The sequence below is a fragment of the Accipiter gentilis genome, chromosome Z (assembly GCF_929443795.1).
Source record: "Accipiter gentilis chromosome Z, bAccGen1.1, whole genome shotgun sequence".
Taxonomy (NCBI): domain Eukaryota; kingdom Metazoa; phylum Chordata; class Aves; order Accipitriformes; family Accipitridae; genus Astur; species Astur gentilis.
Window position 1 is genome coordinate 19,000,511 of NC_064919.1, and position 25,766 is coordinate 19,026,276.

Here is a 25,766-nt window from a genome sequence, read left to right on the forward strand (position 1 = left end):
CCTTAAGTACTTCTGAAATCATGCCTTAACCCCCATGAAAGCATCCAAGACCCCTTGTTATTGGGTCTTGTTATAGGGGACCCTATAAACAGGTCCCTTTTGCTTAACAGAGTGTCTTGCTGCTAGCTTACTCTCTAGGCTCCATCTGTGTCACACCAAAGTGACAAGTTTTCCTCCAGAAACTGAGGAGCAGTTTGGCCTTCCACAGGGTTGGCTGGTAGGAGTGGTTGGCTTTCTGTAACACAGATAAGAAAAGCACATATAGCCACCTGATGTGCTACACCCTCACTTTACTGAGAAGTAGAGAGTTGATGTGCAAGAACAGGGGATTTCACCAATGTAAAGACAAAACCCAAGCTGAATACACATCTCAGAGTGACAACAACTTTGGTATAACCTTCCACGCTCTGGTATTTGTTGAGACAGGAATTTTCCTGAACTGCATGATATTTCCAGACTGTCACTGTTAAGCAGCAAGTGATAGGTACAATTATTAATTTATTTTCTGACAGATACCTGCAATATGGACTCAGCGATACATTATTTCCCTCCAATTGTACTTCAGTCATAATCTTATATGTGGTAACTAAGGATATTGGGCACCGAATAGCCTGGGAATTTGTTACAGAAAATTGGCCACTTTTAAGTGAAAGGTATGGTAAGCAACAGCTTTGGGTTCCCTTTACTTCTGTGGCCCTTTGGCTTCTTCCTCCATCTTTATCTTTGAGCTGTAAAATCCAGGTGCAGATTTTCCTTCCAGAGATGGCTTTTTTTTAATGATTGATGGAATTCCTTAAGTATGCAGAGCAGGGTTTTCAGAGGATTTGACTGTGGTCAGGGCTTAATGTCAAAGAAGAGCTTGTGTCAGACACGGAATGCTTTAAAAATTGGTCTGTTCATGACTATTTCCATGCTTTTAGAGTGTTAAATTTCCTGGAAAATCTGACTCTAGAAATGGGGTTATCTACTAGCATTTCACAAATGTGGGTGTAAAATGCTGGAGTAAGATTGTAACCTCATTTCCAAAGAGAGTATGGAGAGATGGGGGTTTGGAGCATACAGGTTATGAGCACTGCAAGGACCAACTACAGTATTATTCCCTGACTTAAGTCCTAACCCATCTCCAGCCTACTTGCACTGATGCAGGTAAACTATAGGTGAGCTTGGCCTACCTGTCTTGAGCAAAGCAAGTATTCTGATGTCTGTTCGAAGACTCCCTCTCTCCTTGGTGGTAATGGTGAAAAGCAGCATGTCTGTGACAGAGTACATTCCTGCTGCTCTTGGTGGCAGAGGAGTCCATTGGGAGCCATTAGTGGCAGCATAACCAGAACCAGCCATCTTGGAGCATTCAAATGTGTATCTTTATTGTTAACGCTAGAAAAGGCAAGTTGTAGCAGATTTGTATCACACCAACTTATTCCCTTACAAAACTCTTCTGTGTTTCATACTGATGAGAAATTTTCTGGGAAACTTATCCATTATTTTCAAACTAAAAGACTAGTGTGGGTGTTAATTTATATGCCATCCTCAAGATACTAACAGAAACACAAAGTTGTTAGAATCATTATTGGTTAGACTTTCTAGCGCAGTTTGGCTGTATGGGCTCACAAAGATTATCCATTTTAAGCAAAGAATTCACATTACCAAAGTAGAAATACCAGATCTTGCTGGGAAATGAAAATGAAGGGGAATTAGTGTTTCATCCTGCTCAAATGTCTAAACTGAATGTTAATGATATTTCTTTAAAAGGGGAAAAAGAGTACAGAGTTGCAAACTCCAGCTTAGCTGGTATTTCCAACATGGTAAATAATAACTAAGTAGTGGGAGTATTTTCAAGTGAGATGAAATGTAATGTATTGCTAATATGCTGTTTGAAGGACCTTTATCTCAATTTTACAGGTATGGAAAGGAATTATTACATGATGTCTTAAAAGTCATGGGAAGATATGTCAATACAGATGTACAGATCCAAGAGGTAAATCAGAGAAGCAGTTAGTTTTAACTTTATTGCCAGTTTGTAAATACAGCTTTGTCAATCTCTCATTTTTTAAAGAAATGATAGACTGTATTGTATAACATAGCTGTGCTGAGACATTGAGAAAAATTATACTTCCTCATCTGAGAAATAAACATATGAACATGCACCCACAACTCTGCAGTCTGTGTGTGCAGTTGGTTGTTGAGCATGGCATGAAAGTGGGCTTTTGTGCAGGGATGGACATTGTGCTGCTCTGTGTGGTTGCAGTGTAGAAGGTTGCCTGCCCATGTGCTGATCAGATGGCCTAGGTGTGTGACACAGTTCATTCCTTTTGACTGTGTGGCAGCCCAGATGAGCCCCTGAACCATACTTTCTAATTGGGCTGCTGTACATCTGGTAAAAGGGGATGGATTTTGGGAAACCTGCTGAAGGGTGGAAATCTGTGGGAGGTGGCTGTAGGCTGTCTTACTTTATTCCCCACAATAATCCACATTAGTGCCTGTGAGTAATAAATAACTATCACTGCTGATTTCATACTCTTTTCTTCTTTCACCTCCAGTCCAAATCTCCCCAGATTCATTCACAAAATACTATTTTCTTTTCTCAACAGCTCAGCTTTTGTGCTGTCTGCATGTGATCCACATTTCTGTGCCAGCCCCAAACTGCTAGTATCTGTCATTACAAGAAAATATTTGCTTCCCTTTTTTGCTCTTGATTGATGCATGGGTACAGAGAGTAACTGAGAAGGGATGCTTAATGAGGAGAGCAATACAGAGAGTTAGCTCCTAAAGTCAAAGAAACCTCCCTTCGATGTTCATGAACTATAAGTTTTTCACCTTTTGGTCTTTAGGGGCAAGTTAACTCCCCAGGATGGCAAAAACAATAGCCCAGTGCCAGTCTTTAAATTAACCTTCATGTTTGGAACTGGATCCCAATAAATATTATCAAAGCTGTCTCCTTTTCCTCTTTAAAATCTGTCTGTAGAGATCACCTTTGCCATAATGTCTCCAGGAAATGTACTAAAACTTGGGCTGCTGGCATGTTAGGTTGCTGGCTGTCACGCTGACATCTATCTCATTTATCTTATTGTTTGTTTCCCGCTCCCCCCATATATTTCTTTACTATTCTTCAGTCCTCTCATCTTCTGCTCATTAGACTGTTGGGAAAGATTTATTGTTCTGTGACTGTAGAACACGCAGCACAAGAGGATTCTGCTACCCAACTAGTCCTAGACACTGTGTGGTACCACCAGTACTAGTGAAGTTGGCTGCATTTGAAAGGATTTTTAGAGGGACAGCAAAAGGGCACATTTCTGATGTGCAAGGAGCTTTCCCACTTTAGTGTAAACCAGTAAGCTTGTGCCATCCTCTCTTTAGTCTCTGCTGTCTCCCCCTTTTCTGTACACTTCTGTCTAAAGCATCTGTCAGGTACACAGTTGCTTGCTGCAAGTGAAGTTATGTGAACTAAGCTCATGTGTTTATATGTCTTCAGTTGCAGGTTTTTTATAATGCTACACTGGAAGAGGATGAGAGAGTGGCTACTACTTTACTACTGGAGTTTACAAAATTTGAAAATATGGAAAGGAGAGAACTGCTAATCAAAGTTGCCAGCTGGTTACAGAAAAATGTAGATGATTGACTTGGAAAACAATATCCAGTATATTTTAGAATGTGATTCACTAGCATTTTGGTAGTCATTTTAAGATGTAATTAAAAAAGCACATTTTTATGAGTCCCGTGGTTGTCTTCCCACCAGAAAGTCAGGCTAAAATCATTCATAAAGAAAAGAAATATTCAGCAAAGGAAATGAGATATAGATTTTCATATTATATTTCTGTAAATTAATTTCCTACTGGATGAGTTGTTAGTAGGGATGTGTTGCTAATAATAACCTAACACATAGATACAGTCCTAAATCCTTTGTTTTTTTCTGAGTATCAGAATGAAAGGTGTGGTACAAGTTTGTGGAAAAAAACACACGAGGAAGCTGCAAAAGTTTTATATTCTATTTTGCTCATGATTTTAATTGTCATCCTGGGCAAATCATTTAATCTGTCTCTCTCCACTTCTATGTTTGTAAATTGTGAAGAGGACAGTAATTTAGAACATTGCTATGAAACATAAACTTGAGAATTACTTCAGAGCTGTAGGGAGGGAAGGACTAAAGAGACCTCCAATTTTCATTGTAATAAATGAATACCTTGTCATTCGAACTTTATTTTTCCTTAGCAGGTCTGTACTTAACATGTCTACATTCACATTGGTGTTTGATTATGAATGTGCTTTTGAGGACACCCTCCCAGTTGTCTCCATTTTGCATGCTTCAACTCCCAGGACAGTCTTGGAGTGTGTGAACTGGATTCTTTTTTGATTGCATTTATCTAGGAGATGATGAGCTTCTGGTGTGCAACTGATAGACACCACCATCTGACGGTCCTTTTGTCCATGGCACTATAATGCAACTAGTCTAAACTAACCCCTCTGGAACATCACCAAATGTTTCCATTCTTACTGGACTGAGCTGCTCACTGATGTAAACATAGGGTTAATAATCTTGCTTACACAGTATTATTTTGAGGTGACAGACAGGCAGAATTCAGTCCATTGGTATTAGCCAACCATACTAGCTTGTGTTTGAAGAAGTATGGGATCCTCAGTCCATGCAATTTGTTTATTTGTGGGATAACAGTATTATGACAAAATTACTGTACTGGTGCTCAGGTTAATGTAGAAAACAATGTTATATGGGAATGCAGGAAACCCAAGAAGCTAGAGCACTGCACTATGAAGAGAAAAGGAATAAAAACCCAGACTTGTTAATACAAAGAATTTTTCACTGGCACCTTCTAAATACACTTAAGGAAAACACTATCATGTTGGCTGCAATGTATCTTCTCTGCGCTCCGTGGCTGAAAAGAAAAACTGTAGCTATTTTGAGACTACCTGAGGACCCCTTTAGTGTACAAGAATTACCAACTGGTGCAACCAGGTTTGTGCTGGTGTCATTTGACCTCTAGCATGTGATCTAGTTAAGGGTAATGCCAAAGAAAATTGTGTGCATTCTTGACAAATCTTCATCAAGCTGATTCAGAAAGCAAAGGAAGTCATCAAGGCTGTGATGAGTTAGAAGGGTTTTGCTTCAGCATTTCCTGTGATTCCCACTAGTTAATCACTAGCTCTGCATACCTCATTGTATGGGCTAAGCAAAGCTCAAGAAAGTAATTGTTGCAGGATTTATGGACTAAACTTCCCGTAACAATGTTTTACCCCTAAACCCAGTAGGTCCAAACCATTTCCTTCCAAACATGAGTAACCACTCTTCCTTTATAACCATGCTTCCTTATTATTCTTTTGTTATCTTTTTTTTCTTTGCACTGAACAAAACTCTTAATTAGAAATGCCAATATGTAAACAATTACTAAACCAATCTTAAATAAGAATTATTTTCAAATAATGGTTCCTGACTAATGTATGCCTCTTGGCTGACATTCTGTATTGCAGAATAGGAGCACAGTTTTCAGTGAAGATGATTGCTAGGCAAGCTGCCTGAGTAGGAGCAAATCTGAATTGCTCTTGCTACCAGAGTCCACACATTTCCACTTGGTGGCATGTAACATTGACAGCTGCACAATGGCAGTTCTTGCTGCTGTTGTGTACAAGTTGAGCACAGAGGTTTGGAGAGTGGCAACTGAGAGATGCAGCAAGGGAAGGAGAGGCGCACGGGAGGAATCCAGGGCAAGCTGGGAAAGCTGCTTTATTGCAAAGGGAGTTGGGGTGAAAGGAAGTTCATTGAAAATGAGTATGAGGATATGGATGGGACTTCAGGAAATGAGCTTGTACAGAACTTAAACAGATTGTGTAGGTGTTATGGAGCACGTAATTGTGAAGACGTGTGTGTGTATGGGGCAGTTTCTAGTGAGAGAAGGTGTGTCATTGATAGACAGGAGGGATTTAGTAGATTTAGTAGTGAGAGGAAAAAAAAGTAGCTATGATGGGAAAAGACCAGCTTTTTGCCTGTTCTCTGCCCTGAGAGCATAGAAGTCAAAAAGTTACACTTGTTCTGCCTTTACAGCATGCATGTGTGACAGGGCAGGAGACTCAGGAGAGATGGCAAGGGTGGGGAAGAGATTGTACAGTTGAAGAAGTAAGGGAGAATTAGGACCTCAGGAAGAGGTGGAGTGGTTACACGTGGTTGGAAGGAAATGGTTTGGACCTACTGGGTTTAGGGGTAAAATGTTGTCATGGGAAGTTTAGTCCAGAATAGTTGGGAAGGGAAGATGAAAAGAGGTGAAAGGACCAGGGGTTCAAACAGGAGGCAAGATAAGAAAGCAAATGAGGGAAGCTACAGGAGCAAGGGAAAATCCAAGGGGAATGAGGAGAATGGGGTAAAGAGGGAGAAGTTCAGGATCCTCTTCAGTGCATTGCTTGCCTTGCTTTCGTTCCCCAGAGAAACTCAGCCTGAGGTATTTCGAAGGATTATGTTGTGTTCTTTCGGATCCTGTGTTGCTCATCTAGAACAGGGCCAATATCCCCTCACCAGTGTCCCTGCCCTGACATACGTTGCCCACAGGCCTCAGTTGCCTTGGAGGCATCAAGCACCTTCTCCCAAGTGTGCATCTCCAGCTGTGTCTGCAGCTCTTCCACGTGTGTCCTCCAGTTTGTTTCTTTCATTTTCTCCTGCCCCCCAACTGCTCTATCTTAAATATATTTGAGCAGTGGTGCCATATGTTCCCCTGACTGGCTACAATTCTGGTGTGCAATGGGCTGTTTTTGTCAGAGGCTGGTGCCATCGGTGGAATTTTGGGGTTTTTGCTCATGGGGAGGTTTACATGGCACCGGGCTTGCTGGCAACAGATGGACTCCAGCTATCTCAAAGGGGGAAAAAGATTCTCGCTCATGAGATGGTGGGGCTTGTAGAGTGGGCTTTAAACTAGGTTTGAAGGGTGAAAGGAGATAAAACTATGCTCACCAGAGATGAGCCTGAGGGCAGCATGCCAATGTTGGGGGTGGAATCAATAGTCCAGCTCAAGTGCATCTGTGCCAATGCAGGCAGCATGGGCAATAAACAGGAGGAGCTGGAAGCCATTATGCAGCAGGATAGATATGACTTAGTTGCCGTCACAGAAACACGGTGGGACGACTCCCATGGCTGGAGTGCTGCAATGGATGACATCTGGATGGATGATGCAATAAGCTCTTCAGAAGGAATAGGCAAAGAAGGAGAGGTGGTGGGGTGGGTCTCTATGTCAGGGAGTGTTTTGATTGTGCAGAGCTCCACGATTGTGATGACAAGGTTGAGTGCTTATAGGTAAGGATGAGAGGGAAGGCCAACAAGGCAGATAGATACCATGCTGGGAGTCTGTTATAGACCACCCAACCAGGTTGAAGAGACAGATTAAACATTCTACAAGCAGCTGGCAGTAGTCTCATGATCAAGTGCCCTTGTTCTTGTAAGGGAGTTCAACTTTCCAGACATCTGTTGGAAACACAACATGGCAGAGAGCAAGCAGTCTAGGAGGTTCCTGGAGTGTGTAGGAGATAACTTCCTCACACAGCTGGTAGGTGAGCCTACCAGGGGAGGAGCCTTGATAGACCTACTGTTTACAAACAGGGACGGACTGGTGGGAGGTATAATGGACAGAGGCCATCTCGGGCTTAGCAACCATGAAATGATAGAATTCTCAATTTTTGTTGAGGCAAGGAAAGTGGTCAGCAAAACCACCACTATGGACTTCTGGAGGGCAAACTTTGGCCTTTTCAGGACACTGATTGAGAGATTCTCTTGGGAGACCGTCCTGAAGGGCAAAGGGGTCCATGGAGGCTGGACATTCTTCAAGAAGGAAATCGTAATGGCTCAGGACCAGGCTATTCCCACGTGCCACTAGAAAAACCGCTGAGGAAGATGACTGGCCTGGCTGAACAGGGAGCCTTTGCTAGGACTCAAGAAAAAAGAGGAGAGTTTACCACGTTTGGAAGAAAAGGCAGGCAACTCAGGAAGAATACAGGCATCTTGTTAGGTCATGCAGAGAGGAAATTAGAAAAGCAAAAGCTCAGCTAGGACTAAATCTGGCCACTATTGTAAGGGACAACAAAAAATGTTTTTACAAATACGTTAACAGTAAAAAGAGAGCCAAGGACAATATCTATCCTTTATTGGATACAGAGGGGAACATTGCCAGCAGAGATGAGGAAAAGGCTGAGGTACTTGATGCCTTCTTTGCCTCAGTCTTTAATAGTGAGACCAATTATCCTCAGGGTACTCAGCCCCCTGAGCTGGAAAGACAGGGACAGAGAGCAGAATATACCCCCCATAATGCAGGAGGAAATGGTTAGTGACCTACTACGCCGTCTGGACACTCACACATCTATGGGACCAGATGGGATCCATCCAAGACCACTGATGGAGCTGGTGGAGGAGCTTGCCATGCCACTCTCCATCATTTATCAGCAATCCTGGTCAACAGAGGAGGTCCCAGACAACTGAAGACTTGCCAATGCAACGCCCATTTACAAGAAGGATCAGAGGGAGGATCCACGGAACTACAGGCCTTTCAGCCTGACCTCGGTACCAGGGAACATTACGGAGTGGTTCATGTTGAGTGCACTCATATGGCATGTGCAAGGGATCAGGCCCAGCCAGCGTGGGTTCATGAATGGCAGGTCCTGCTTGACCAACCTGATCTCCTTCTATGACCAGGTGACCTGCCTAGTGGATGAGGGAAGGGCTGTGGCTGTTGTCTACATGGACTTTTGTAAAGCCTTTGACACCATTTCCCACAGTGTTTTCCTGGAGAAAATGGCTGCTCATGGCTTGGACGGGTGTACTCTTCACTACATAAAAACTGGCTGGATGGCTGGACCCAAAGAGTGGTCGTGAATGGAGTTAAATCCGTTTGGCGGCCAGTCACAAGTGGTGTTCCCCAGGGCTCAGTATTGGGGCCAGTTCTGTTTAATGTCTCTATCAATGGTCTGGACAAGGGGATCAAATGTACCCTCAGTAAGTTTGTGGATGACACCCAGTTGGGAGGGAGGGTTGATCTGCTTGAGGGCATGAAGGCTCTACAGAGGGATCTGGACAGGCTGGATCTATGGGCCAAGGACAATTGGCCCATAGACCCAAGATCTATGGCCCAAGGACAAGATTCAACAAGGCTCAGTGCTGGGTCCTACTCTTGGGTCATGACAACCCCATTCAGCGCTACAGGCTTCGGGAAGAGTGGCTGGAAAGCTGCCCAGCAGAGAAAGACCTGTGGGTGTTGGTCAACAGCTGACTGAATATGAGCCAGCAGTGTGCCCAGGTGGCTAAGAAGGCCAATGGCATCCTGGCCTGCATCAGAAATAGCATGGCCAGCAGGAGCACGGAAGCGATCGTCCCCCTGTACTAAACACTGGTGAGGCCGCACCTTGAGTACTGTGTTCAGTTTTGGGCCCCTCACTACATGAAAGACATTGAGGTGCTGGAGCGTGTCCAGAGAAGGGCAAGCAAGTTGGTGAGGGGCCTGGAGCACAAGTCTTATGAGGAGCGGCTGAGGGAACTGGGATTGTTTAGTCTGGAGAAAAGGAGGCTGAGGGGAGACCTTATTGCTCTCTCCAACTACCTGAAAGGAGGTTGTAGTGAGGTGGGTGCTGGTCTCTTCTGTCAGGTGGCTGGAGACAGGACAAGAGGAAATGGCCTCAAGTTGAGACAAGGGAGATTTAGGTTAGATAGTAGGAAAAAAATTTTTACTGAGAGGGTTATCAAACATTGGAATGGGCTGCCCAGGGAAGTGGTTGAGTCACTATCCCTGGAGGTATTCAAAAAGCGTGTAGACAAGGCACTTCAGGACATGGTTTAGTGGGCATGGTTGACAGTTGGACTTGATGATCTTAAAGGTCTTTTCCAGCCTAAATGATTCTATGATTCTATAATTTCTGAGATAGCTGGATGCAGCTGTTAAGGCACAGAGCAGTTCCTGGCCCACCAGCAGCCACCGTTGCCTAAACCTTGACAGTGCTGATCAATACAGTCCTATAGTCTCCGTTGCAGCCACCATCACCACCTGTCCCATAGCACGTAGCTTGCAGCTTTCATCCAAACACCAGGGCTGGCACTAAGAAATCTGTGTTGCCACTTGTCCCCCTGCTGCCATGCGCTCTACCTGCCAGTTTCTCCATCACTGTAAGCCAAGCTGTTCCCAGTAGGAAAAGATACTTCAGGGCTGTGTTAATCAAGGTCCAAGAGCACCAGCCAATTGCTCCTCTGCACCTCCAGGCACAGCTGCCCTGCTGCCTCTCTCTGCCTGTGCCCCCTGTCCTCCCTGGCATCCCGAGGAGCCTCCCAGGCAGGTGAAGAGAAAGCAGCTGGTTGTGGAGCCTGGGTGGTCAAGATGCAGCTACATGCCCCCTGGCTGCATTGATAGCACACATGGATGAGGCAGGTAGAGCAACCTGCTCCTTTCAGGGTTGTTGCAAGTCCCAGAAGGGAAAAGGGGGCAGGGGTTAAAGTGCCATAAACGAACAGTGATGTAGCCTTGCCACATTCGTGTCGTGCAGTGACACAGAGGACAAAAAGAGCTGTCACCTTTGCATCCCCTGGGCCAGAGGTGCAGGGGCAACTGGAGCAGGGTGTGATGGACGGACCTGACTCCTTGACCAAACTGGTGGTAGTTTTGCCTCCAAAGGCAGTAAAGGCCTAGGCCTTAACTGGGCCAAAAACTTCACTAGTTCCAACCTGTTCTCTGAAAGCTCACACAGGAACAGGATGACACGGTGAGCACTGATGCGTATGAGCTTGGAAACTGGAACACTGACTGTGTGATTAACACAAGAATAGCAGGTGGTTCTTCCAAGACTCATTTGTCAAGGAACAAAGGAAGTTGTGGGTACAAGAAGTCTCATGCTTACCTTTTCTATAGCATGTAATTTGACTGCAAGCCAACCACTTCATTCCATAAATACTACAGCCTAAGTGAGCCTTCTCTGAGCTCTCCTTGCTAAGCAGCTGGCTGCATGGCGGTGATCTCCTCACTCCTCGAGGCTGACAGATCCCTTACCAACTGCAGATCTTTGGTAAGTGAAAGATACCGTGCATAACATTGTATTATAGGGCACTAAGATTTTGTATTGGTAACTTTGAATCATTACTCTATGTTCTGTGCAGTAAGTGACAGAGTGAACCTTGCCATCTGTTAAGGCTCACTTTTTTAATACCTTACTTCAGTAAAACCACTGTTGCTGCTACTTTTGGCGACTCTTTAACCAAGAAGTCGAAATCTTCCCTGCAGCAGAGGGACAACGGGCTCTGGCCTTTTGGGGTCTGTTGTCCGTCATTTTTTGTGATGGGATGTTCTCTGAGGCAAGGACCTGAGCGGGGATGGTGGGCTGACCTTGGCCAGCTGTGGGATGCCTGTCCTGATGCTCTCTCACTCCTCAACAAGGCGCAGGCAGGAAACTGTGGTGGAAAAGCTCGCGTGTCGAGATAAAGACAGGGAGATCATTCACCAGTTGCCGTCATGGACAAAACGGACTTGACTTGGGGAAGCCGATTTGACTTACTGCCGATTAAGATCAACTTGGAGAGTGCAAAACAACCTGCCAAATTAAGGCGCCACCTTCCCCCACCCTCCCTCTTTGCCAGGCTCGTCCTCACGGCCAACTCTTCCACCTCCTGCCCTCGAGCAGCCCAGCGGGAAGGAGGAAGCGGGGTCGAGGTTGGTCCCTAACCGCTCTTCTCTGCCGCTCGTTCCTCCTCCTGCTGCTTCCCTGCCGCAGCCTGGGGTCCCTCCCACGGGCCGGCGTTCCTCCAGGGAACGTCTACCTGCTCCACCGCGTCCTCCCCGGGGGCTGCGGGGGAGCTGCTGCTCCGGCGCCCGCCGCGGCTCCTGCCGCGCCCGTCTCGCTGACCTTGGTGCTGTTCCGCACTTTGTGGGTTCCCCCGCCCCGGCCCTCTGCTCGCCTGGCATTTGCCCCCGTTCTTAAGTAGGCTTTCCCAGAGGCGCCGCCAGCTTGGCCCAGGGGCTCCGGCGCGTCCCGCAACTGACTGGAACCGCCGTGACCGGCACGGGGCTGCCCGCGGCCTCCGCCCGCACAGCTCCCCGCAGCCCCCGCTGCCAGCGCCCGGACGGAGCCGGTACAGAGGGGGAGGCAGCGCTTGAAGAGGGAACGTCGTCGTATGCGGCAGCAGGGACAGAGAGGGAGGAACGGCGAGGAAGGCGAGCGTGGCGCGGGGGGGAGGTAACTGGCAGAGGAGGGAAGGGGAGGGAGCGACCTCGCCTGCGGGACGCCCGGCTCCCGGCCGCAACGCCGAGCTGTTGGGGGGGTCGGGAGGTGGGATCAGAGCCCGCTGCCGAGGCGGCAGCCCTCCCGAGGCCGGTCGAGAAGATGCTAAGGCCAGATCTCTGGCTCCGGGCTTGGTAACGAAGCGGCGGGCAGGAGGAAGCGGCCGCTCTGGCGGCCGCTCTTGGGCCGTGCGGCAGAGGCCGGGCGCCGGGCAAGCCGTGAGGGGCTCTGTCAGCAGCGGGAGCGCCGGGCTGGCCGACAAGGAGGATTTGCGGTCTTCCCTGGAGGAAGGTGTTTTGTTCTCCCCTTGTGCCCCACACAAGCCTTTCACAGCCTCTTCTCCTTGGCGTCTCAGCCACTAAAATTTTCTCCCTGCCTTTCGCGTGCTTTCTCCTTGTCAGTTTCGCCGGCTCCGTCCCGTCCCGTCCCGTCCCGTCCCGTCCCGTCGTCCCCTTTCTGATTTGAACATCCAGAAAGGAGAAAACAAGAGGCAGAAAAACCTGATAAACCCGGCAGTTAAGGACAAACGGGGCGGCGGTTGGGGGGAGAAGGGGGAAATGAATTAGAAAATGCGAGGAGCATCACCAAGACCTCACTCTGTGTTAGTGTTTTAACACTGAAATCATAAAGCCCCAGGAAACCGTTTTCCAACGGGGTTAAGAACATGACAGATTAGTTTTTAACACTGAAAAATGCAATTTTTTTTATTTTTTTTTTCCCTTCAGCTGCCCCGTTTGTACTGGCCACAGAATGCTACTGAGCACACCGTGTGGCAGAGAGAACTAAGGTGTACAAGGAGCAATCATCTTGACATTGGATAATGCCCAGGAAGCTTAAAAGAAATTTAACGTATCTGTAACCATTTCTTTGTTTTTCTTCCCTCCCTTCCCCCCCACAAATAGTAGGGACATTTTTACCATATCTCCAAAACTTACTTACAGTCACATGCTCATGGTGGGGAAGACTTGTCCCTGAAGGAACCATTAGGAGTTACACCACCAGAATCAATCTTTCTGAATGTCACCTAAGATTTTAATCTACATGTACATCCTCACTTACTCGTCCCCTACCACCCACTCAGTAGAAACTGTTCTGAGTAGATTGCAGGCTGCATGTTATCATGCATGCCATGATAAATAAATATCATAACTCATGCACAAACAATTCAGAAACAGTTCAGCTACACATATATAAGTATTAGCAAAATGGAAGAAAAGAAGTTATTAAGTATAAGGTAGCTTAATAATAAATTTCATATTTATAGAGTTAATAATTCCTGTTTTCTCCATTATGTAGAATATGGAGAAATCAGAAGAACATTGGAAAAAATATAAGAGAATAAAACAGGTTGTAGGTTTTTGTTTGTGGGTTGCTGCTGTATGAATACCTTGGAGATGGTGAATTTTTTTTTCCCTTGAGGGATTCCTGGTTCATTTTTCATGACAAGGAAAACAGCCTGTGGAGTAAAATGAAGGTACATGTAGCAGCATTTAAATCACCTAGCTAAGGTCTGCTGCTAGAATGTTACATCAGCTTTTGGTTTTAAAAGTGTTTGGAGGTAAAGAAAATAGTGTGGTAAATAATAAATTTACTTGCCCTCAGCCTGGGTTGTGAAATACCTCAGAGAGTGGATGGATACTGCTGATGAAGATAAAAAAGACATGTTGGACTATTTGTCTAAGTGCAACAGGAGAATTTATAAGACTTGACAGTTTTGGATGTTTATTAGAATTTAGCTGTGTTCTAGGGAAGAGTAATGAAAGCCATAAGTGATTCCAGCGTGATGGAAATTGGCACCTGGAGGTAACAGGAGGAGCCCAAGTTGTCTCCACCAGTGCAACAAACAACCCTGAAAGGCAGGAAGCTGAACTGTGAGGTTGCATTGTCACTTTACCTATTGGGGAGCATATTTATTTGATGACTTTTGTCTGTTGGAGGTGGTGAACAGAATCCAGAATGTTTTGCCTGAAGTAGTAAATTATTCCTTTACTACATCCATGTCCTAAAAAAAAAAATCTCAATTTTTGTAAAATGCAGTAGATATTACAGTATTTTTGTTTACTTACCTTTAAGAAAAAAGAGCTCTAAGAAATACATTTGCTCTGTGAACATACCACAGATGCAAGTAATAAATGAGGACTCTCATCACAGTTTATATCATTTCTCAATTCCCACTCTTTGTGCTAAGTACTATTTAAAAGCCATTATTAATGAGACAGAAAGTGTGAGGTCCTTTAAGACAGTTACCTGGCACTGTCTTCAGCTTGCTTCTCTGGGGAGCACTATTTTGATTATTTGTCTTCTGTTTCAGTCACTCTGGGGCTAACGTCGTACTTCCACTATCAGAGGAGTTGTGCAGCAGTAAACCCACGCTGTGCCAGCCCCTTCCTTTGGTAAGTACAATTTAAAATTCTGGAGAACCTCCTTTCTCTCTTGCTGTCTGCTCTGAACTGAACATACGCCCTTTAGAACTGCAGGTTTTCAGAATGTAAGTCTGGCAGATCTCTTCTGCCTATTGCATGACAATCAGAAGACGCACATGATTTTATAATTATCTTTTAGATTTCGTCTAAAGGATCACTCACTTCCAGATACGGCAGAAAGGCTCTGGGTTTGGCAGGGAAAACTCATGAGGATTTGTTTTATTTTACTGGGAGAGGGTGGGATTTGCTCCTCCAGACTCCTGGCACAGAATGGGCCATTGCTCTGTCACCATATTGATCAGTGTTCTGGGAAACCAGCTGAGTTACAAGAGGCGAGACCTATTTCTTCATCTCGTCTATGTTTCCTGGCTGGCTTCAAGGCCATCTTCTGAACACACATGCACATTTGGGGCTATGAGAGAAGGCATGGACTAGTTGGTAAGTCACCTTTCCACATCTTTACAGCTCAGTCCATAGCTGATCCTGAGGAAGATTAATTTATTCTCATTCTTAATTTGGCTGGCACCAGATGACCTATAGAGATTTTGAGATGCATACTTGAATGTGCCACACACCTGACTGCTGGTTTCTGAGCCCACAGACATCTCTGCAGAGCTAGTCTATGAGGAAGATGGGACTATTGCACTGGCTCAGTCTAATCGATGTGGGCAAAGGGAGATTAAAGCCATAGGGACAGCATCTTTTCTTGCCCTGGTGAAAGTGGTGAACATGCTTACAGATCTCAGCCAGAAAGTCTCCAATGGCATGAACAAATACAACTTGAAAACAATGTACCTTCACTCTGGCAAGCCCTGAAGACATAATAGCTTTTTTAGGCTGCTGAGATCAAGCAGCCTGAAGTGTCTGGAATGCCAGTCACCACAATTCACACCAGCTGAAATATTTAGCAGTGCAATCTGCAAATTGCTGATCATAAATATGAATATTAAATTCTTGAAAGAGCAGATACAGAAAAATATTTCTCTTATGAAAATCATAAAGAAATGCAGTGCCTTCCAAATCCCAACATCTTCTAAAACTGTTCTCTGACCAGAAACATCTGCCTCTTGGATAAGACCAAGTCTCTTTTAATATAACACAGCCTCTGATTTTCTTCCTCCCTTAATCTGCTTTTAGCCTTGTCAGCTGTGCCAAGGGTCTGGGATGAAATTGCCAGTTCTTAGCCATATGCTACAGCCACAGTGGGATGTTGAGATGTGGATGATCACCTCCAGGAAGTACTTGCTGTATTCAAAAGGTGTGGGAGAACACAGGTTTTGGTGGAGGAAGAGCGCAACTGGTGGTTGTCCTCAGAGTTTAAATTTTTATGGAAGAGACCAGTGTTTAGTGCATTGCCCCTGGATTATCCCTACAGCCAGACCAAAAACAGTAGATGAAAAAAATCTGCTTCAGGACCCCGAATACTTTCCTTTGGATAATTAGGTTCTGCAGACTTGAGAGTGGATGTCTGAATCTCAGAGTCTCCCTCATTCCCCTATCCTCTTTCAGAACATGCTATGGAGGATAACCAGTCCTGTGAGTCTCAAGCAATTTCTGAATCTTGCAGTTTCCTAGTCACACTCTGCATATTTTTTTAGTATCTTTCCTGGAGATTAAAACTAATGCTTTATCTTTACCATATATATGGAGACAGAAATGCACTACATTTTCTGTGTGGGATATTGTCACTGAGGTGCAAGGGCATTTGAAACATGCATTTGGAACAAGATGCTTGTTCCAGTTCTGCTGGTATTTAAAAAGTGGCTTCTGATTTTGGGTGTTTGGCTCCAGGTAAGTGCTAGTTTCCAAAGGAGTCAAATATTTACGCCACCAGAGGACATGTGGGAATTCTGTCGTACCTCTTAGACTGGTAGCTGCTGATGGCTGTTCTGCTCCTGGACCCCGCACACTGTAATAAAACAGGTATGGATGATGGTCATGCACACTCATAAAGTGCTCTAACAATGCTGGATGCATGGTTGGACACAAGAGGAGATGTAGGAAGCAAATCCTTATCAGGACTCCAATTTGAGTGCAAATGAAGAGCAGTACTCACTTTCTCTGGAGTAGTAGCCTTCATTCTTGTTTTATTTGTGGGCCCCTAGCAGATTTCCAGTAGGAAAGCAGGCTCACCTATATAAGCAAATATTAACTGCATGATAATAGCTTTCCTTTCCTAATCCTAAAAGGATGCTCAAGTGCCAGGACTAAAATTGTTACTGTAGAACATCCCGTTGTGAATAGTGTCAGAATCTCAGTCATTCTTAAGGTCACTGAAGAGGAGAAAGGGAAACCCTCTCTGAAACAGGCTGAAGGCTGTTCTTTTCATCTGTCCAAAAAGTGTCCCCTTCTGTTACGAGGTCTCTTCCTTCTCATTGCTATTCCCACTTTGGCTGTCACCCTGCAGGGTGGGGCTGCAACAGAGGGAACTAAAGGGCTGGACTCCACTCCTGCTTTTCTCAGAGAGGTGTTGGCCCTTTTGGCAGTGGTGAAATGAAGATCTTCTCTGGGACAGGGTTTGGGCAAAAATCCTAAAGTGCCAGATAACCTGACAGAGGCCACTACACTACCTTTCAGAGGCAATGGGAGAGACTTGGCAGCACCTGGGGAAGGGTTGAAGGAACTCCCCCAAAGGTTAAATATTTCTGGTGGTGTTTGGGGTTAAAGTGTGAGGCACTGGAACTGCATATATTGCATAAAAAGTTGTAACTAAGTAGCTTCACAAGTTGGGTAGGAAGAAGTAGCTAACACCCATCCCAAACAGTTGCCTCCACCATTTCTTTGTGATGGAGTAGAGGTGATGGATGGCCTTTGTAGGACAGACTCACAGAACCCATAGTCCTCCCTGGGTGCTTTGTAAGCAGTGTGAGTGATGCACTTCTTTTCTATTAAACCTAAAAGTTACACATTCTATTTATACACAAAATCTTTTGCAAAGCTAAGGACTGAGATTTAAAAGCCAAGAAGTTTACTTTTAACCCATTGGTTGAAGTCTTCAGGAAGAAAATTGTGAATCTGCAGGGAATAGTCTAGTTGTTATGGTCAGAGCTTTGACACACACTTTGGGTGTCTATGAATAATGTCACGGAATATGCCCAGGCCGCTCCTGCTCCCCCTCCCCGCCCCCGCGGCCGCTGGTTTTTGGAGCCTTGCGAACAGAACCGCATCTAGGACAACAGTGTCACCTGCTGGTGAGAGAAATATGACTGTCGCTGCCTGCTGTTCCCATTTCCACTGCACATCGCCCACTGCTTTTATGTGTTCTGTGAGAATACCGCTTCTCACCTTTACGTTAAAGGTGACAATGCGGTGAAGCGGTGCCAGGAACAGATTCAGAGATTACAGTATTTCTTGCAATTTCTGTCTTATTTAAACACTAACGATTTTCTGAGGTTTGCTTGACAAATTATAGAGTGGCTTTGGTGATACAGCTTTTATTTATGTTAGTTATATTATTTTAATACAGTTTTAAAATCGAGGCTGATATTAAGTCACATTTTGTTCTGCATTTGCTGTTGGTTAAGAATACATAAAAACACAGTATTAATATCAACTGCTTACCCTAAAACCTTCACTTAAATGTCTGGGAATCTCACAGTTCTGTATATGTCTAACACACTTGTATGTATGTGTTTCACAAGGGTAGTCAAGTAAGTGATCATGCAGAAGAAAACTGCAAGAAAAGCAACTCTGCCCAGGAAACACCTGCAGAAGGAAATGTGTCTCCTGCTAAGGACTGCTCAGTATCACAAAAGCAATTGGTATGATTTCTCCAGTATCATTTTATTATCAAGACACTTACCATTGCCTTTAATGTCTTCTATAATTACAAAAATAAAAAGCTGGAATCAATAGGGAAATATCAGTAATAACAACAGTGAAATGAGTCAAGTTTGCAGTGAAGTGATTTAGAGGGCTAAGAGCACTTCTGAGATCAAATGAAATAGTAAGTAGGGAAACAGGAGAGTGCTCTTAGAGGGAGGACTATCTCCATAGCTTACTATTTGTTTCTGACATGAAATTGCATAATTCATGATCATGGACAATGGTGATGCTGAGGCATATTTTCTGCACTGAAAATCTACCCCAGACTCAAAAGCAGAAATGTCTGAATAGCATAGGTGCATGAGATAACCTTAAAGGTTTTCAGGAGGATGGAACTGAAGATGCACAGCATTGACAACTTTGTAAATAAGTGCACTCAAGTGCACAGTTATTTCCAAATCACTGTATCAGCAGATTGGACTGAAATGCCATTGCTTTCCCCATAAGAAGCAATGAAGGCACTCACTTGTTTGTAAAAAATGACTGTGAACTCTGAAAGGAATGACATACACCAGGAAAGCTGAGGGGTGGCAAGTCACCTCCATTTACCAAAGAGGAGAAAAGATAAATTTGTATGTAAGTTTGTGCCTTTGCATAATGAATGACAAGTGTATGTGCAATGTCCACAGTTATTGTCCAAAGAGAAATTGTTTGACAAAATGCCTATGATGGTTTGCATTGACTTTAGGCATGACTTTCAACCTACATGGGCTATGTGGAACGGCCATACAGAGAGCTGATGTTTTAACCTCCAAAACTATTTAGCAGTTTTAGCTAATTGCAAACATGAATTCCCTAAAGTAGGCAAGAAAATGCTCCCTCCTTTTTCTCAAAAACTTTTCTCCATTTAGCTTCTTTATTTTTGTCTATGCTTTTTTCATACTCCTCACTTGTGCAAATGCTTCTTTCCTGCACTAGTTGCCCCTCCAGACATTTCTCTTGCCCCCAGATTGTTTGGACAAAGATGATTTCTAGGCATCTGAGGGAGCAGTGAAGGTAATGTTGAATCCAGCTGAGATGCTTATAATCATAGTACTTGTTTTTACATTATGGGTAAAGTAGAGGAAAAAAATACATGGTTCTCCCCCCCACAAGACAACTTTCATACTCTACACCACTGTACCAATCATGTATTCAGGGTTATGGTTCCCTTTCCTGCCATGATGCACAGTCGGTCAAAGGCATACTCAATTAACAGTTAGACGAGCAAACATTTTAAACAGTGTGATCTTAATTTAGGTTGCTTTGTTTTCCTACCTGTGTTAAGTTATCAAGAATATTAATTTTAATGTCATTTGAAAGCAAGTGAGGACATTTGGCAGCTAGTAAATATTTGTTCTAACTGTACTAATTATAAACTTTCTGTTGTTTCTTTATAGCAGCAACTTGAGAGACAATTAAAATGCTTAGCTTTTCAAAATCCAGGACCTCAGGTAGCTGACTTCAATCCTGAAACTAGAGAGCAGAAAAAGCAAGCTTGTATGTCACAGATGAAACAAGGTCTTTCTAAAAAGCGCAAGTAAGATGTGCTAATTTATTACTTATTTTATTTTAAAAAATGTCTAGTATGCTGCTTACTGAATATAAATTAAATGAATAAAAGCGTAATATTTTGCAGACATTTCTTATTACACATGAAAGCTGTGTTGGGAAAACAAGTTTTTTTCTGTGTAACAAGAGAATGTTGATTTACTCCTTTGGCACACTTTCATTTTTAATAACAGTGGCTGTTGCAATTAGGATATAATGCTGGTATTTCATTACGCTGTGAGGTTGTTAAAGAGGAAATATTTGCTCCTGGACAGATGTTTTCCTCATTCATTGGTTTAGCCTTTGAACATGTTGGAGCATTCTCTGAGAATCACTTTTTCTTCTCTTTTGCAGAACTACAAAGAAGTATGACAAACATGGCAGGCTGCTTTGTAATAACGTTGATTTGTGTGATTGCCTGGAAACGAACTGCCTGGGTTGCTTCTATCCCTGCCCCAAATGCAATTCAAGCAAATGTGGACCAGAATGTCGCTGCAACAGGAAATGGGTTTATGATACAATTGAAACTGAAGCTGGGAATGTGATCAGTGTGTTGCCATTTTCTGTCCCTGACTGATTTTGTTCTGGTAGTTTTTGCACCTGAGCAAAGTTCTTCACATTTTGTTAAAGTAAATCTTGGCTTTATGAATCGTCTCTAGTGAAATGCCTGGCAGTGGGGCTCGTGCTTCTTTATTGCTGCCTACCTAGCAGACTTTAACCTTCCCCATTAAGTAAAAGTATGCATTTCATTCTTCCTCACCCTGGTGAGCTTTACTGAGGCATCTAGTCAGTCCTTTCTAAATCTTGACTTTCTAAAACTGAAGGTGATGGGACTGCTGTGGGAAGACAATTTTCTTACCCTTGGAAGTTGAACCATGTTATTTGTAATGAATTTTTTTCCTTGTCAATGTCTCTGCTTGTTCATTTACTCAGATGTGTGACACAGCTTGCTCTTATGTGAATGCTTGTCCAAGTGTCTTTTCCTTCTGATGCATTCACGTCTTGAATAAATGAGGCAGGGGTCATTTGAGATAACAGTTCTTTGAAACTAGGTCACGACTTTCCACGTCCCTCCGTATATAGAGGATAGTGGAAATGACTGCAATTCCTTCTTGCTGCCTAGGCTACAAGACTGAAACCAACATGTTCAGTCAGCATTTTTTTTACAGTATATGGCATACTCAACCTTGATCGGTCATTAATTATATAACTAGAGATAAATGGATTGGATATTTTTTCCTCTGAACAGAGAAGTCTCTTCAGTTCCAGGAGTTTCATCTTCATGCAAAACATGACAGATTTCAAATACCATAACTTACACCCAGCCTTCTTACTAGGTAGGTGTTCACATTCATGATGGGCAGTCACACCCTTTTTGAGGAGTGAGGGTCCCTCTGGATCTTGAAGGGGGGAAGGCTGCAGATTGCCACAGGCAATCTCCAGGAGTGTGCTGCTAGTGGGGAATCATTCACTGGGCCCAATTCTGGCTGTTTTTGAGGAGTCTCTCCCAACTTCAAATGTGGCACCACTTTTCTCACCTACAGGAGGTCATTCTCTGTGGACAAAGACCTCCTGCTCCAAGGCAGAGATATCTCCCAGTAGAATAAACTTCCTGGAACAGATCCCAAGAATTCCTTAACACCACAATCTCCTTCTGACTTGATACCTTGGAAAGATTTGTTGTTCCTCTCAACTAACGACACCTCAATACTTAAGCCTGTAGCATAAAAACACCCAGTACCAAAAAAGAATATTTGCTGTGGTGGTTAAAACACTCCCTCTGTTTGGCAGTTGGATCTGGTGCTGTTCTGTCATATACCTCACTGGTCCCAAAGTATCCTTTGACTTGTGCCAAGAGTCCAAATAGCCCACATCATCTCTGAGCTATATTTCTTAAGGTAGGTGGAAATCCTGCCACTGTAGTGAGGGATTGGTTTCTTGTTCCAGGTGTGCCACAGACTCATTCTGAACTTGATTGAATAAGCAGCTCTTCAAGAAGTTAGAGTTGATTTACATGGACAGGAAGATGGCAGCCTTCCTTTGTAATGACCTTGAGATCTGAAATGGACAGGTTTGAATTACCTTCACCTTCTTTCCACTTAAAGGTAAAACCCCAAATAGTTTCTCAGGTGGATTCCTGTGGTAAGGCTACATGTCAAATTTTTTGAGTAATGTGATTAAACCCAGACTGGCGTAAATCTTTAGAATCCCATTATTGAATTCATTGGTGTTACTTTGTGTTTTTTAACATGGACTATGCCTCTGCAACAATCATAGCTAAATGCAAAGCAAAAGAGAATTCTGTCACAAACACAGTGCAACCTTGAAAATATAGCTCAAAACCTGAAAAAAACAGAAATGAGCACCAAGGTAAGGATATTGAAATAAAAGAATGTTGCAAAGAAAGTTCTGCTTGGTTTGAGAATGGCTTTTTACCATTGCAATGATCCTGCTAACTTTTCCCCCAGTTCCAAATGAGCAGCTGACACTGCACAAGTATAATCCCTATTAGGACACCTGTATGGGGAGTGCGAGTGGTGGGCAGAAAGAGAAAGAAAAATTCTAGTGTCATCCGTATGTTTATACTGATTGTGAAACTTAGTGGCAGATACATGTATACAAAAACAACAACAGAGTGCCCATATCTGATAGGTTTTTTTGGGCAATTACATAATGCCACACTGCATGACATTGTGGTTTTAAATAAAATGCTTTACCAGAAAAGGCAGAGAACATTTCTTAGTCTTTTATGAAATTGGCCACTCTCCAGATGACACTAGATCATCTTTCTACCTTACAAGATGTCAGTCTAAACAGAAGATGTTTTTTCCTATGGAATAAGTTTGTATTACAAGGCTAAGGTTTAAAATAAGGGCAGCAGATCAATGAACTGTTCCATAAGGTTTGTCGGTCCTTCTTCTCTCTCTCCCCTCTCTGGCCTCCCACCCCAGATTATACAGGTTAAACAGTCATGACACTGTGAATTTACTTTGCCTGTCTTTTCCTTGTCCATGTGGCTGCTTTGCTCATGGCTACCAGTGATCCCACTGTGTCTTAAGATGAAAGCACAGGTACCTACTAAACTATAGCCTAGCTAAGATACCACCTCTCAGTTTCTTGTCTAAAAATTGATTTAGTTTGTTTAATTTGAATTCATCATGCCTTCCATTTTATTTCCCTTGCTTACAATACGTATCTATCTGGCAGGAGATATTAATCCTCTACTTTCTTAGATATTATTAGTACAAAGAAGTCAATCTCATGGAAATTAATAATGTGCTCCTGTGTGATTTTTCTATGGATAAATATGGTTCTTTCTCTACTAAGCTCATATGTGCTTGGGTATTTTCTTATTGGGATCCTCTCAATTCCAAAGACTCCACTGTGCATGTCCTGCCATTTACAAACTTGAAAACTCAGAAAACAAAATAAGAGTTATGCACAGCATCTTGTTGTTTGCCTTCATTGCACTCCAGTAGATTTTAAGGCAGAAAGTTAGCCACTGAAGACACTCGTTATTTAACAATTTGCCTATACTTCTCAATATCAGAAGTTGTCACATCTTTGAGTAAAAAACCACAACAGCTGTCCTTGTGTATTGCATTGGATACTTACAGCTGCTTCTAAGACAACAGCCAATTTAAAGGAAATATTAATAAAATTATTATCATGTGGCCCAGAAGAGGCCACAATGAAAGTGAAGGTCATTAAATATTATGACTTTCAAGATGTGAAGGTGTGCTAAAGCCAAAGAACACCCGAGGCTTTATCAGATGAGTTGAGATGGGAGTTTTGAGTAAGATGGTAGACCAAAGCTGTATTAGGGCATGAGGCTAACTAGCTAGTCAGCTGTAACAAGGTCACCACTCCTGTGCTTGCCTCTGTTTCCATGCTAATAAATGGGCAAAAATTATGCTGACTTTTCTCTTGCTTAGCGTTTGCAAATCCTTCATGCAAAGTTTCACAATGAAAACTTAGAATTATTTATATAAATCCTTTGATGTAAAGGCTCCATGATACTGATTTCCAGTTACATATATACCGTAGCACGTCTGAAACACAGACTAAGAATACAATAGATTATAGCACTGTAAAACAACAGCCAGAAAATGGAGGTCTTTTTTTCCCCAAAGCAAGCTCCCAAATTTTGTATGAAAAGTATTACTGGATTCCTGTGTACATGGAGACTTAATGTTAGGTAACTGCAGTAAACTGCATGGTATTCAGTTTACCTACAGGGCTTTAAAACTGATGAAGGACAGTCAGCCCTGGGAGAAGTTAGTTTTGTGGTTCCAGAAAGTCTAGATATTTCAGTCACAACCTGAGATCACTAAACTGTTCCTCCTGGCTTAAAAGGAACTTGTGCATATGGCAAGGTGCCATTCAATCCCACCACACCACTGAGAGGAAAATACGTCCATATTGTTATTGAACTTACACTAGTATGTGCCAGCATTTGTGTGATGGGTTGACCCTGGCTGAACACCAGGTGCCCACCAAAGCCGTTCTATCACTCCCCCATCCTCAGCTGGATAGGGGAGAGAAAATATAACAAAAGGCTCGCGGGCCGAGATAAGGGCAGGAGAGATCATTCACTATTACCGTCATGGGCAAAACAGACTCAGTTTGCAAAATTAACTCAATTTATTACAAATCAACCAGAGCAAGGTAATGAGAAAGTAAAATGAAATCTCAGAACACCTTCCCACCACCCCTCCCTTCTTCCGGGGCACAACTACACTCCCGGATTTCACCACCAAGCCCCCCCAGCGGCACAGGGGGACAGGGATGGGGTTTATGGTCATCACACGTTATTTTCTGCCGCTTCACCTCCTCAGGACGAGGGCTGATCACACTCTTCCCCTGCTCCAGCGTGGGGTCCCACCCACGGGAGACAGTTCTCCACGAACTCCTCCAACGTGGGCCATTCCCACGGGCTGCAGTTCTTCACGAACTGCTCCAGCATGGGTCCATTCCACGGTGTGCAGTCCTTCAGGAGCACACTGCTCCAGCACGGGTCCCCCACGGGGTCACAAGTCCTGCCAGAAAACCTGCTCCGTGGGCTCCTCTCTCCACAGATCCGCAGGTCCTGCCAGGAGCCTGCTCCAGCGCGGGGTTCCCACAGGGTCACAGCCTCCTTCGGGAACCCACCTGCTCTGGCGTGGGGTCCTCCACGGGCTACAGGTGGTTATCTGCTCCACCGTGGACCTCCCTGGACTGCAGGGGGACAGCCTGCCTCACCAGGGTCTTCCCCACGGGCTGCAGGGGAATCTTCGCTCCGGCGCCTGGAGCATCTCCTCCCCCTCCTTCTTCACTGACCTTGGTGTCCGCAGGCTTGTTTCTCTTACATGTTCTCACTCCTCACTCCGGCGGCAGTTTCTCTCCGTCCCAACTTTTTTTCCTTCTTAAAAATGTTATCACAGAGGCGTTACCACTATCACTGATTGGCTCGGCCTTGGCCGGTGGCGGGTCCGTCTCAGAGCCGGCTAATATGGGCTCGCTCTCTCTCGAACACAGGGGAAGCTTCCAGCAGTTTCTTACAGAAGCCACCCCTGTAACCCCCCCCCCCGCTACCAAAACCTTGCCAAACAAAACCAATACAATTTGTCAAGGTAAGAACTCTACTTGTCAGCTTCTGTGATTCATAGAAACACAGGAAGGCATTAAAAAAAAAAAAAAAAAAGTAATTTACTTTGAATTCTTTTCCAGACAATTTTCATGATCCTTTTAACACCTTCTGTAAGAGCACAATTG

At 44.0% G+C, this 25,766-nt stretch overlaps 2 protein-coding genes across 2 annotated transcripts in view; both read left to right on the forward strand.

The window, feature by feature from the left end:
• Positions 1-3,959, forward strand: part of LVRN (laeverin) — a 50,479-nt gene extending 46,520 nt beyond the window's left edge. Inside the window, exons 18-20 of the mRNA XM_049794766.1 lie at positions 513-653; positions 1,900-1,975; positions 3,470-3,959. Coding sequence (XP_049650723.1) covers positions 513-653; positions 1,900-1,975; positions 3,470-3,616 — 364 coding nt within the window. The 3' untranslated portion in view covers positions 3,617-3,959. The remainder of the gene's footprint in view (positions 1-512; positions 654-1,899; positions 1,976-3,469) is intronic.
• Positions 3,960-13,054: 9,095 nt separating this feature from the next.
• ARL14EPL (ADP ribosylation factor like GTPase 14 effector protein like) lies at positions 13,055-20,589 on the forward strand. Its single transcript, XM_049795209.1, has 5 exons — positions 13,055-13,083; positions 14,546-14,627; positions 18,299-18,418; positions 19,862-20,001; positions 20,367-20,589. The coding sequence occupies exons 1-5, from the start codon at positions 13,055-13,057 to the stop codon at positions 20,587-20,589; spliced, it is 594 nt and encodes a 197-aa protein (XP_049651166.1).
• The last annotated feature ends 5,177 nt before the right edge of the window (positions 20,590-25,766 follow it).

Excerpts from the sequence above, each read along its gene's own strand:
- ARL14EPL (XM_049795209.1), top strand. The coding sequence starts at position 13,055 with ATGCCCAGGAAGCTTAAAAGAAATTTAAC. Across the intron at positions 13,084-14,545 it reads AAGCTTAAAAGAAATTTAAC|TCACTCTGGGGCTAACGTCG; the intron begins GTATCTGTAACC and ends CTTCTGTTTCAG. Across the intron at positions 20,002-20,366 it reads GGTCTTTCTAAAAAGCGCAA|AACTACAAAGAAGTATGACA; the intron begins GTAAGATGTGCT and ends TCTCTTTTGCAG.